General features: G+C 42.6%; 2 protein-coding genes across 2 annotated transcripts; both read right to left on the bottom strand.

Moving 5' to 3' along the window:
- Positions 1-515: 515 nt before the first annotated feature.
- LOC109732947 (protein ACCELERATED CELL DEATH 6) lies at positions 516-7,916 on the bottom strand. The gene is made up of 8 exons (XM_045232080.2): positions 7,832-7,916; positions 6,954-7,020; positions 6,622-6,856; positions 5,956-6,024; positions 4,000-5,886; positions 3,139-3,709; positions 2,498-3,027; positions 516-1,295 (listed from the first exon to the last, which is right to left on the bottom strand). Exons 5-8 carry the CDS (start codon positions 4,042-4,044, stop codon positions 696-698), a joined length of 1,746 nt encoding a protein of 581 aa, XP_045088015.1. The 5' UTR covers positions 4,045-5,886; positions 5,956-6,024; positions 6,622-6,856; positions 6,954-7,020; positions 7,832-7,916; the 3' UTR covers positions 516-695.
- A 208-nt stretch (positions 7,917-8,124) lies between these two features.
- On the bottom strand, positions 8,125-11,252 carry LOC109732948 (polyubiquitin 11). The gene is made up of 5 exons (XM_020292161.4): positions 10,613-11,252; positions 10,436-10,508; positions 10,146-10,219; positions 9,792-9,926; positions 8,125-9,074 (listed from the first exon to the last, which is right to left on the bottom strand). Exons 1-5 carry the CDS (start codon positions 10,796-10,798, stop codon positions 8,358-8,360), a joined length of 1,185 nt encoding a protein of 394 aa, XP_020147750.1. The 5' UTR covers positions 10,799-11,252; the 3' UTR covers positions 8,125-8,357.
- Positions 11,253-13,309: the final 2,057 nt, after the last annotated feature.

The following is a 13,309-nucleotide window of genomic DNA, read 5'->3' as shown; positions in this document are numbered from 1 at the left end:
GAATTGGCTAGAATAGCTAGATTCTCCCCTCCTAGTGTTTGGTTGGAATCACCTGTTGAGGTGATACCTTTAATTGTAAACAACACAACCCTCGTGATGATTGAATAAAGGATGATGATGTTTATAAAAAAGAAGTTGTTCTGATAGCATGGGCACTCAGTAGGAACTCGTAGTTGGTGAACTCCAAGATCTGTCATTCGGTTGCAAGACCTATATCAAAACAAATTGTGTGTACGTTGTGTGCATCCTTGGCTTGATTATATGCTGACCCAGTGTTGTAAGATGGACCAACTGTATCAACACCCTACTTGTACCACCGGAGATTACAGTTGGTAGCGATAAACAGTATCAAGTTATTCAGAGGACAACACATTTTGGGCAGCTTTTTTTAGCATCTTTGTTATGGTTCCTGTGGCAACTCTCATCTTTCATATTCTAATGGTACATGGCAATTGTCATTGCAGATGTCACGAACCATCTCTAGAAAGATTGAATGACTGCATCAAACTTGAGTGGAATATAAGAATAACATCACAATTAATATTTTGTCCGAAATTTCAAAGGTATACAAGAATAATACTTAACTATTTTCTCGCCACGAGTCGACAACACAAAATGAGTAGCCAAAAAATGTTGATTACCTATAAATTACAAATTATTGTCTGAAATCGGAACAATCAGACAAATTGTTGAGATCACACCATGTCTAAGAGATCGGAGTTGAAAGTTTTTCCCAATCGGAATCTGAGCTTCAAAACAGGCCATTCGCCAAGAAGTTTAGTTAGAATGGGCAGTAAAGCTACCAGAACAGAAATTGCAGTGGCCAACCAATGGAGACGCAAGGCTAAAACCGTGTATAAACCAGTTGAAAAAGCCGTCGTAGTTGCCACATATGCAAACCACATGAGCTTCTTAGTGAAAGATGTGTAATAAATCAAGAACTCGTAATCCTCCCACCTTGCTATGACACATATGAAGGCAACGGCAAATGAGGAGCACATTGCTAAGGTGTCAGAGATCAAGAATGCTTGAAATGCAATCTTCTGAGACATGATCGGAAGTCCCTCGCTTCCATCAACACTGCTGTATCCTCCAGGCAGGGTGAAAGCAGCAGCAAAGGTGATTGTCGTAATGAGAATGGCCACTAATGAAATGTTGGTTGTGTATGTCTTTGTTAGTGACTTCGCATCCTTCCTTCCAGCATCGATTGCTTGTTGCTTGGCTTTCCCGTGAAGATTATAGAGAGATGTGGCATTTTGGGCATCTGCTTTTAGCATAAGCATCAAGACTTCATTCTGCATGAATTCAAATGAAGGTATTAATGCAGCTCATAAGATAATAAAACTTAGCTATTCTATATGTCTACAAGTTTTTGATGCCAAACTAAGCTGTGTCTACTTGAGCTGATAAATGAAATAATCACACTTGTTATTATATTAAGTGCAGAACAGCAATAAATCATACATTTCTGCACCGTAGAGCAGCAGCACCGTTGGGTTGCCAGGTTGCCAGAAACGACATCGGTTGTCTTTCTTGAGCCGGCTCAGCCTGGAGTCCGAGCCATTGGGGCCTGTGGGTAGCCTGTTTTTAATTGCTTCTCCTTTACCGTTGTTGGTTGTTAGGGACATCGGCGATTAGACATTAGCCGAGTAACTGGTCGCATATGGCATATTTGGTCCGTCAGTGACAGGCATGTGCACTAGTATTGTGGACACTAATTTATCTAGATTAATGTTTACATTGTCATGAATTTTCTTATAGCATGGAAAGATTTGCCCAGAAAAAGGGGGAGGAAGCAGGCATGCTCTACGGCCCGGAGCAACAGTTGGGTAATAGGCTTGGACTTCGACATTAAATGTGTACTAAAACTGTGTCCAGATAATTACAATATACTCCCTCTGCAAACTAATATAAGACTTTTTAGATCACTAAAGCAGTGATCTAAAAAAAGTCTTATATTAATAGAGGGAGTATCTAGCAAAACTCTCACGCATTTAACAAATAATTGGCAAGGATATGAATAAAAATGACCAAAGAGGTCATTGACAAGCAATAGCTTGGTAGTATAGCAAAGTGATTTATATTCTTGGGCGCTAGCGGGTGGTAGACTGATTTACGCACAAATAAAGCGCAGCCAGCTAGCGGGTGGGTCATTTTTCTAAACATAACAATCTCTTAAGATGATTATATGGCCAAATATGACTCCAGTACCTATATGATCGATTAACCTTTGCTAAAAGCCTGGGGTGAGTAGTCATTGTAAGTAACAAACACAGGAAACAAGGAGCAAGAATGTTCCTTCATCCGACCACTAGCTAGGATTAGATTCCCAGGATTAACAATCAAGGCATACTATTAAAGAACATATACATAAATAAATTTAAGAGCCATGAAATGTCAAGTATCGATATGTATATGTGTATTTAAGCGAACAGTTTTATTTGAACAATGAATGGTTAACTAGACTTGAAAACATAGGTCTAATATATGTGCGTACCCAGTTTAAAGTCTTGGCATTCTCCATGACGTACTTCAGTTCCCAAGCCGCTGAAACACCAATGTTGTCAAGCACTGTCGCATCTATATCCTCGTGAGATAGTAAAATACTAACTAGTTCCGGATCACACTTCCGGACTGCATAATGTAGAGCGGTTTTTCCAGTCTTGCCCTGCATGTTGATGAGTTTGCGAAGTAGCGGTGTCGTCAGGACAAATTTAACGAACTTTATTTGGTTATCCCATACAGCTCTATGAAGCAATGTCCCACCATTTTCTTGGCGATAAGGAGCATCAGGACAGTGTTTCAGAAGCTCTCGAGCAGCATTACTTCGACCTCGATATGCGGCAGCAGCAAGGAGAGGATCACCCATGCTGTTTATTTCGTATCCTTTGGTTGGATCATGTAACAGTATTACTCGTAACATGTCAATCTTGTCAAAAAGTACAGCATGTCTTGTTGGAGTAACTTTATTAATGTCTTCAGTGATCATTAGTCCATGATACTTTTCCAGAATCTGTTTAGCCATTTCTGAAGACAAATTATCAAGAAATGACTGTTAACATCATGAAATGATATTGTAACAATTAAGTTGATGTTTAGTGACTGTAATTTGCACTCCATGTATTGTTTAAGACTTACCTGGATTCCCATTTCTGACTGCAGCATGTAGGCAATTGCGACCGTGTAGTCCTCCCGTATAAGAAGAAAGAGGATCTTGAACTAGTTGCTCATACACACGCGTAAAATTCCTTGTCAAGGCGAAGAACATGGGTGACTCGTTGCATTCGCTCACAGCTCGCGACAGAGAAGGCTCTGCTGTAATCAACTCCAGCGCAAGCTCCTCATGACCGTTGCGAATGGCATGGTGCAGTGCGTTAAATCCATATTTGTCTTGCTTTAAGATTGCTTGCCCCATTCCTAGGTGATGGCAGCTTCCAAGTAAAAAAGAAGCCAAAGAGACGTGACCATTTCTCACCGCCGCGAGAAGTGGCGTCTCCCAATCTAAGTTTACAGTGGTGAGGAGAGACTCCTCCAGTGCCACCACATCCTCGGAGAATCTCTGGTGACCATGGATGGAGGATATGTGAAGGCAGGTGTTCATCCGCAAAGTCCTTCCGAGAAGAATGCCTGGATTATGACAAGCATAGTGCTTCATGGACGTGGAATCACCATCAGTCGCTGCTTTCAGGAGGCGTTTGTCCATCTGTGCCTGTGATGAACTAGTTGTTTGATGTACTGAATGACATCTATCTTTTGGTATTATTTATTACTACGGGAAGAGAAGAATACAATGATGTCGTGTGAACAATAACGATGACAATTAAATGAATAGGCACTTATTATTAAGGGGAAATCATTAAACCAAACCACACCATATTTAAGATCAATGGAAGAAAATTCTGTAAAAAAATTAAAAACAGAAAAGACAGTAAAAAATCAATCAACTGAAGGAAAAAGAGACCTCGTCATTAAGCATAAACTTTGAAGAAAGTGACACACCTTGTACAATAGCACCGGGTAGTCGAAAGATGAAGATAGCTTCATAGTAATGCTGTGTCGAGATGGCAAGTACTTAAGGCAGCTGGAAGTCAATGTACACTTCAACTATTCATGGACGGAAACCAAGTTAGTTTATCATTTGCACATGTACACAACGACTTGACTCGTTCGACAACACAGTAAAATTGTCTAGGATTACCACTTGCCAGTTATTTTAGCAATTACATCCCAATCATTAAGTTTTAAAGAACATCGCAGTCGTTCCTGTTTACGAATCACAAGTTGTTTTACCAGACAAAAGTCAAGTGGTTTGTTGAACCTGATAATTAAGGACAGGCTAGCTTGTGGTTTGTTGAATTCAGCTCCCCCTATGGGAGTGGGAGGCCTATATAAAACAATTACTGCATAATATTAACAAATTGTGGCCATGAATTAAATATGTAGTGAATACCATGGTCTAATGGATGTGCAATTTCTCAGAAACTGCCAATTCCATGCACGCCATTTCTTGCTGCGTCTGCAGGCATAAAACAGTCCTCGAATAGAGTATCACTTCATACTGTCTGTGATGGAGAACCAACGCAGGAATGCTTTCTCGTCGCTTTGCTTGTAATGGCTCATCTTGTCTGTAAGGAACATAACCATGGTTTTTGAGTCGCTGATTAGTCGCTGTATAGTCGCCGACTAATCGCCAAGTCGTTTTCCAAAAATCAGGGCGACTCGCGACTATACAGCGACTTATGGCGACTATACAGCGACTTTCGTCGACTATACGCTGAGCCGCAGGGCTCGCGGCGACTCGCCAAGTCGCGACTCAAAAACCTTGAACATAACGGCAGGGTGTTCATTCTTAAGGTGTCGAGCTTCTTCGACATCTGCGATTGCTTATGAAAATGAGCCGAAGACCTACGCGATAATGCTGCGATCAAATGAAAAGAGCATTAACAGTTCCAACAGATAGAACCAAATACAAAAACCTACGTGTTAGCTGCAATAAATCAAAAGGTTCCATGGTGATAACAGTCAGTCTTTCATAGATGTAAAACAATTTCTTGAGAAAATCAAATATGTAGCACGAAGTTTAAAGGTATCGTGATAAAGTCATACTCTTCATCCCAATTTACGTGGCACACGCGTTTCAAATTACAAGTTTGACCATCAATTTAACCAACTAAACATTAGTTATCTGTCACAAAATGTGAATCACCAAAACTGTATCCAGAAAAAGTTTTCAATGGTATGATTATTATGACACATACTCCCTCCATATCAAAATATAAGACGTTTTTGTAGGCTAGTTTAACCTATAAAGTCTTATATTTTGGTACAGAGGTAGTATTATTGATGAAATTAATGGTCACAGTTAAATCACGAAACGTGAGGACGCCGTGTAAATGGGGATGGTGGGACTATTACTCGAGAATCCTACAGATTAGTTATTTTTCTTCTTTCAGATACGAATCGAACATGGACAAGTTTGAAATCGATACTCCCCATCTAACCAGTACTAAGATCTGGTAAAACCTATGAGATCAACCATGTACATGATACATCACCCCTCCAAATTAATCAATGGATGGCAAATATACAAACAGAAATACTAGCTAACAAATACAATCTAGATCACCCGCAATGCAACTGGTGGACTCTACAAGAGAACGGGACCAAAATTTCCATGTACAAGGTTAATTGATCAGTGTGTGTCAGCATCGTTGGATCCACTTGGATGGAAAACAGAGCAAGAAACCGTATAATATCTTATAAGGAACATGTACACTTAGATCACCTCGATTTCCAGAAAAGATGGCACTACAAAAATATTAAGCAGAAAAATAGCCAAGATAATTGACTAGATCTTGAGAAGATCAGTACCACCAAATGCTGGATCTGTGATGCATCGAGCAAATAAGTAGTAGTATGTGAGCAAAGGAGTAAAACTGTAAAAGGGAGACTCACCATGCACTGTTCAAGCTGCAACTCACTGGTATTGCTCCTGCACTTTTGACGACTCTTTGGACTAGTCACCTGTTACAAAACAAACTCTACACAATTAGCACTCCCAGAAGTAGAGGTTCCTACATAGATATTACATATCATAGAAAGGAAACATAATTCCTTACTTTACAATCAGTTTGTGTCTCCAATGGCACATGTTTCATGCAGGTAGCATATCAAGAATCTAGATGTTTATGCCTTTTAGCAGCAAAAAGGAAAAATAAAGCGGCACACAATGAAACATGATTCTTGGTCTATAAAGGACTAGACTACTGTGTATGCATATCAGAAAACAGCCAATGATCACATGTCAAGAGGCAATCAACTAAGCTGCAAGCAGTGATTAGTGAATTTGGTTAAACATCACATTTTATTAGTGTTACCATCGACCGGTCAGATTTACCTATAAACACGATATCGTCCATGGACTACATATGTATCTGTAGAGAGGTCTGCTGTGGATATGCCGCACCATAAACAGATCATTCCGTCACTGGGCAAATGACAGGGAAGGAAAACAAGGTCATTTCAGAATCTCAGGTTGCCCATTTTTGTCTTTCTGGATTCCTTTTTTTTCTTAGTTAAGAGTGCATTTCTAGTAATGTACCCTCAATAGCAAATCTGTACCTTGTTTTCTGCATCAACTGCTTCTGCTCTCAATCTGCCAATCTCATCATCCTTCTCTCTGGCTGCCACTTGCAGCTCCTGTATGTTCTGCTGAAGCTTTTGTGCTGCTTCAGTAGCTTTTGCTGCCTCCACTTCTTTTAACTTGTTTATCTCTGCTCGTAAGTCTGTTGCGATGTCCTCGTGAGCAGAATTGTTTTGTATGCTCTACATGACTTGCAGCTTCCTTCAGTTACATCTACAGTGTTGAGAACAGCCATGCACGCAAAACATGATTACATGCACAAGCTAGATTGAATACTTTTGATCTACAGAAATAATGTTTCTGTAAATACCTCTGGTCCTGCAAAGAAAAGAGCTACACATGTAATGGAATCCTCCAGGTCGCTCTGTTGTTCTACACTGAACACATAAGGTAATGATATCAGCAGCAACATAACTTGATAGAAATTCAGTGTTTCCTTCTACAAGTTAAAATCTCACAGAGGTGCACAATAAAACCCTCAATTAGCAAGGCATAAGCCTACACAAACTCCTCCCTCAGAGATCGAGCCAGAACAAGGCAAAAATAGTGACCGGTTTTTCCACCACAAGCAACACGCGTCATTGAAAATAACTAATTAAGTCAAGAGGAAGGCATCAAAGCGAGCTTGGGATTAGCACCAGGACGCATCTCCGTGTAGGCTGCCTTCCATCTCACAAGGCGAACATACAGATAAATCATACTGAGATGGAAGCATTTGAAACAAAATCAAGCATAGTGCTTCCGTACATTGTGTTCTTGCTGTCAGCTACAGCAATGGGTAGAGTTTCAGTTTCAGAGTTGCACTTTGGTGTCTCCTGATTTCAGGTAATTAATTAATCATCGTCATTCGATGAGCCTACCTTGAGCTTCTGATTTGTAATGCACTAGGTAAAGGTCAGTAGGTAAATAAGATGCGAGATCCCAGTTTTCAGAGCTATTATGTACTGAACTTAAGTTATGACTGAATGATCAAATTTCAGGGCAATTATTTTTAGAGTCCCAGGAAAGTAACCACGACAGGCTCTAGGATGAATTTACTGAACTGAAGTTGAACAGAAAGGAAGACAGTTTTCAGAGCAATTGATTACTTTTGTCAATATCTCTTATCCCCTACCAAATCCATTCAAGGCAGAATGTAGCAACTCCAGAATATATATGCATGGATGCAAGCGCAGAAGCCTTACTTACATCCTTGTATGACGTGCTCTCCTTGAATACTTTGATGCAGGAGACAAATAAAAGTTGTAGTGATCAGCCCTGGTGATTGGTGAAGATCTCCATCTTCCAATTTTGCTCTGCATCTATATGGTTTAGGGATTTTGAAAAGAAACAGAAACAAAATGCAAGCCAAACAGGGCAGCACAATGCTCATCAACAGTTAATGTCTGGACACCAAGGGAATACATATATATCCTTCTCTCCTTAATACCAATCTCAAGATTACTTGTTAGGCTACCGACACCATAAGCGCCACACTGAAATTATCAAGTACTTACACACAAGCATATATATTATTTCCTTCAGAGAAACCCCACGTGCATACCTACGTACACAGGTCTGTTATTACGAGCCCAGAAACTACAGCACTTCACTCATTTTACACCCTGCATATTGTTGTACTAAAATATATGCCCTTCAGGTGCAATCGCTACCGAGCCTGACTGAGCTCTCACTAATGGTACCACCAAAAGCAAAGGACCAATTTACTTCCATCTCACCAACCACCAGGAGGACGGATCTGCAGAACAACGATGCACGAACGACGGATCACTTCCGCCAGGGGGGCGCCGTCCTCGCCAGAGAGCTGCTGCTCCTCCGGGAGAATGCACAACTCAGAGTAGATCCACGCTTTGATGTTGTCAACGGCCTGTCTGCGCTTCATCGCACGTTCAATGACTTTCTTCCCCGTCACCGTCCTGACAGAGATGCGCATCTGACCGCTCCGACGCGTGATGCCGCGAAACGCAACATGAAGAGTAGATTCATTTTGCACGTCGTAGTCAGCCAAGGTGCGGCCATCCTCCAGCTGCTTCCCGGCAAAGAAGAGACGCTGCCTGCCTGGGGGGATGCCGGTTTCATCGAAAAACTTTGCCTTGACACTGTATAGGCTATCTTCTCCGTCAACACCAATAGTCATGATCTTGCCACTCCGTGCCCTGATAAAGATATGCATCCCTTGGGGAACAAGGTCAAGGGTGAGGGTGGACTCCTCCACGATGTTGTAGTCCTCCAGGCAGCAGCTGTCCACCAGCAGCTCACTGCCAAACATGAGTCTCTGCTGGACTGCAGGGATGCCCTCCTTGTCTTGTATCTTTTCCTTGACATCGTAGATCGTATTTGATCTCATGACCTCAAGAGTGATTGTCTTTAAACAGTGGGTCTTTCTTTTTTTGAGAAAAATTGAACAGTTGATCTTGACAAAGATCTGCATCTGTTGAACGAGCACACAAAACATTAGCATCTTATTAGACAAAGGCTTTCTTTGAAGACACCAAACGGTAAATAAAAAGAACAGTAGCAGTTCTAACAGATAATAGAACTAAAAACAGAAATCTGCACATTAACCACAACAAACCATCAGGTTCCACGGTGATAACTGTCGGTGTTGCAAATTTAGTGATAAATATAATCATCAGGACTGCTTGGGCTATGTTGTCAGTCCTTCACGTACAACCATGTTTTAGGAAAATCAAGTATCTTACACAAAGTTGACAGATATTGTGATATAAATACATAATACTCAAGAATCCTACAATTTGCAAATTAGATGATTCACTGGCCAGAAACAAGTGTGGGGCAATGTCAAGTGATGAATTGAACAGAAGCAGGAAGACCTTCAAGTTGCTATAATCGTATAAGGCTGATCACGGCCACAGTTCTCATGTGCAACTTGCAAGGTTAATTCATTAGGGAGTCTGTCAGCAATGTCGGATCCACTCAGTTGACTAAAGGTGAAAGAAACAGCTATCTTATAAGGAATATGAACACTTAGAAAAGACAACACTGCAAAATTGTTTACAGCAAATGAACCAACAAAATTGTCTAGATCTCGAGGATATAAGCAACACAAATGCTGAATCTGGGATGCATCAGGCAAAGGTGGAGCAGGGCGAGGGCATGAGAAAAGACGAGTGAAAGGGAGACTCACCGTGCACCGTTGAAGATGCATCTCATTGGTAAGCTTCGTGCACTTTTCTTTACTAGTGTCCCCATTGGTAAGCTTCATGCGCTTTTTTTGACTAGTCTCCCCATTGGTAAGCTTCCTGCGCTTTTGACTAGTCACCTGTTAGAAACAGACTCCAGTCTGTTAGCACTCCCCCAGAAACTGATTATCCTATATGGACATCAGATATCATGGAAATCAAACTTGATAATTCCTAATTAGATTTCCCGTAACCTTCCTTCGGTTGTATCTTGCACCACTAAGGAAACAAACATGAATACAAAACAACCATGGACAGAATGTTTTTTTGATTTATGGAACTGATGTTTTGGTAAGTACCTTCAGTTGAGAGTTATCAACATCAGGAAGAGCTTCACGAGCTTCCGAATCCACCAAGTCGCGCTCTTGAAGTTCTGCATTGCACACAAAGCCGTCAGTGGCAGCAGCATGATTTCACCGAAATTGGGTGCTTCGTCGTACAAGTTAAAATGACAACCAATTTTTTATTGAGCAGGTCATAAACCTACATTGACAACTCCCTAGCAAAATGGGAAATGATGCCATTTTCTTTTTCCACCCAAATCATTCATCCAACATAGAGAAGAAGAGGAGAGATTGCTCTCTCTTACCGGCGAGCTTGGGATTGGCACCGGGAGGAAGCTCGGTGTAGGCCGCCTTCCACCTCTCCCTGCTCGCCTCCGCCTTCAATCGCATCAGGCACGATTGAGTCAGATTTATGAAAACCCCAAATGAATAAATAAATAAATAAATAGAAACCCTAGAGGGAGGAGAGGAAAGGAAACCACCTGGAGGAGGCGGGCATGGAGGCTCTTCTCGCGGGCGTCCGACAGCTTGATGGCTTCCTCCAGGCGCGCGCGGTCGGCGGCGAGCGCCTCCACCCGCGGCAGCAGCCCTTGGAGCCGGTCGTACACGCGCCGCCACTCCGCGGAGGGGAACTCCAGCGGCGCCGCCTCCGGACCGCCGTCGGTCATGGAGACGACCGACAGATGATTTTCTTTTCCCTTCCTCACTTTCGTGTGCTAGCACCTAGCGGTTGCCCCGGAGCGCAGAGCAGATCAGATCAATGCAGGTGAGCGAGGCTGGGATCGACGGAGAGCTCGCGGGACGGGGAATCCGATGGCGTCGCACGGGTGGGGAGGGGATCTGGGCTTCTCGGAAAGAAAGCAATTGCAAGGAAGCTCCTCATCCATCCATGGCGGCGGCAGGAGGAAGGGGAAGGGGGAGGGTGGAGAAGAGAAGAGATCAGTCCTCTTTCACTCCTTGACCGTGTCTTTCTGTTGCAATCTTAAAATGACTGATTTGCCCTTGATTTACTATAACATGTTGGCTCTCCCCCTCTCTCCCCTGGCGGGCGCGAGCAATGTCATATGGGCGGCGACTCCAATCCTCCCGGTGAGGTTGTTGGTCCCATCTCCCTTCACTTGCACTTCGGCGGCGAGAGGATACTGGCCCTCTGCTTTGGCATTGTAGGCATGTAGTTAGTTAGGGTTTGAGCCGACGTGTCATTAAGCAGTGTTTTACATGACAATAATGGCGCTGTGAAGAAATAAGTCTCCCTTTGGGCGGTAAATGTAGGGGTTATCGATGTCGTGGTGGAGTTTGTGAAGATTGCTTCAGAAGCATGCTCAACGGTTGTTGCCTTGTCGACGGCGGCGTTGGCGGGCTGGAGATGTTGGTGGTGGTTGATGTGGGCAAGCGGCTAGTGGAAAGGCAGATCCAACGCCTTTTCTCCAACAAGGTTGAACCGGTGTGTCAGATCTATAGAATTAAGAGGCACATGGACAAATAGCCATTCGACGTGCAACGGAAACCAGGGCTCCTATATTCACGCCGACATCTTTGTCGACTCACAAAATGTATGGGCAATGATGCATCCCGACTCCGTGGGATCTCCAACGAACGCTCGGACATGCCGGGATTGTGCGTGGTTTATCTCTCAAGGACAATTTCATTTTCCTTTTTTTTTGCACCCGTAGATGAAGGCATAATAAGGTTTGCATTTTGATGTGTGAGAATAATGGTCATCTTACTTAATTCACTTCACATGATGCACCATTACCGGTTCTATGTCACTGCTTATTTTTTTTCAAAGCATTATTTTCCAGAAATTAATAGTGCATTTAAATCACATTTCCCAAAAAAACAGTTACTCCATCTATCCCATAATATAAGACGTTTGTTTGACACTAGACTAGTGTCCAAAAACATCCTACATTATGGGACGGAGAGAGTATCATTTTGTAGCAACTTATAATTTCGACTTGTAGCAACTCATTACATCATCCTAACTAGTACTACTAACCATCTGCTTTCGCTTTCGCCTCTCAATGATTTTATTTTCCATTATACACATCCATTTTTCTTATAACATTGAGCCAGTCTATTCATACTGAGCAAGAAGAGAGACCTTGCAACCACTCATGCCGAGACGGTGAGAACCCTGCAAAAAAAAAAAAATTACCGAGCCAATCGGCGAGTGAGACTGACTCATGGGGCCCAATTTGGACACAAGCAGAAGATAACCCTATCAGTAGCAGTGACAGGCCGAAGAACACTGCCTAGACAACAACATTCACAGGCCGAAGAAGTGTGCTGACGAGGTTCAGGTTCAGAGCACAAGGGCTCAGGGATCTACATCAGCCGATTGCCCACGGGACAGGGTCGACGACGAAATGCAGCTCCGTGTCCGGATCAAACTTCGATGCCCGCAACTGCTGCATCTCACAGCGAAAACACAAAGAAATTAAATCGAGCATCGACACAGTGGAGCATAGCACTAGCTGTCAGCTAGAGCAAGGTGTAAAAAGTTTCAGTTTCGGTCTTAGGTCACTAATCGCCAGCGTTCTGCACGCCTAGCTTGAGCGTATCTGGTTTCCAATGCGATAGGTAAGATCAACTAAGATATCCCGGTTTTTTTCTCTCTCAAAAAGATATCCCAGTTTTCTGAGCAATTATTTACTGAACTGACGATGGATTCAAAATCTGCAGAGACCAAGCAATGTAAACTATCCAAGCAGTGACGACCCTCACAATGCTATGAGCATAACGGTGTTAAACACAATATGTTGTGTAGCGTGACAGCCTTGGAGAGGATATAGACTTGTGCGGCATAGTTAGGTAGTTAGATGAGATAACTCAACTATGTAACCATATATTCTGATCTCTATCTTTTCTTCTCCCTCAAGTTGTAATCTCCAACTGTATGCGCTATCCAGGGAGGTGCGCCCCTGTCTATAAACACGCAGCACGTCCCCTCTCGTTGAGGTAAGACGCTTTCGCCTAACGCACAAACGGATCTGTATGATTTAAGAACTGGAAAGAAGATTGCACGGTGAGACGTACATAGGAAATGGTTTTTACGAGTTCATCAAGAAGTTTGGAATAGTATGAGCTACTCTGGAATTTTGCAATGTCTTCTTTCTGTTGGAAACACAAAGACAGCATGCATGAAGTTCTCGCTATTAGGGTCCTCCATGCGGCCT

This window comes from Aegilops tauschii, chromosome 4 (assembly GCF_002575655.3).
Source record: "Aegilops tauschii subsp. strangulata cultivar AL8/78 chromosome 4, Aet v6.0, whole genome shotgun sequence".
In the NCBI taxonomy this organism is placed as follows: Eukaryota; Viridiplantae; Streptophyta; class Magnoliopsida; order Poales; family Poaceae; genus Aegilops; species Aegilops tauschii.
This window is presented reverse-complemented; position numbering and strand designations above follow the sequence as displayed.

Excerpts from the sequence above, each read along its gene's own strand:
- LOC109732948 (XM_020292161.4), bottom strand. The coding sequence starts at position 10,798 with ATGACCGACGGCGGTCCGGAGGCGGCGCCGCTGGAGTTCCCCTCCGCG. Across the intron at positions 10,509-10,612 it reads TCCATGCCCGCCTCCTCCAG|GCGGAGGCGAGCAGGGAGAG; the intron begins GTGGTTTCCTTT and ends ATGCGATTGAAG. Across the intron at positions 9,927-10,145 it reads TTGATAACTCTCAACTGAAG|GTGACTAGTCAAAAGCGCAG; the intron begins GTACTTACCAAA and ends TGTTTCTAACAG.
- LOC109732947 (XM_045232080.2), bottom strand. The coding sequence starts at position 4,044 with ATGAAGCTATCTTCATCTTTCGACTACCCGGTGCTATTGTACAAG. Across the intron at positions 3,710-3,999 it reads ACCCGGTGCTATTGTACAAG|GCACAGATGGACAAACGCCT; the intron begins GTGTGTCACTTT and ends AGTTCATCACAG. Across the intron at positions 1,296-2,497 it reads ATGCCAAGACTTTAAACTGG|AATGAAGTCTTGATGCTTAT; the intron begins GTACGCACATAT and ends GAATTCATGCAG.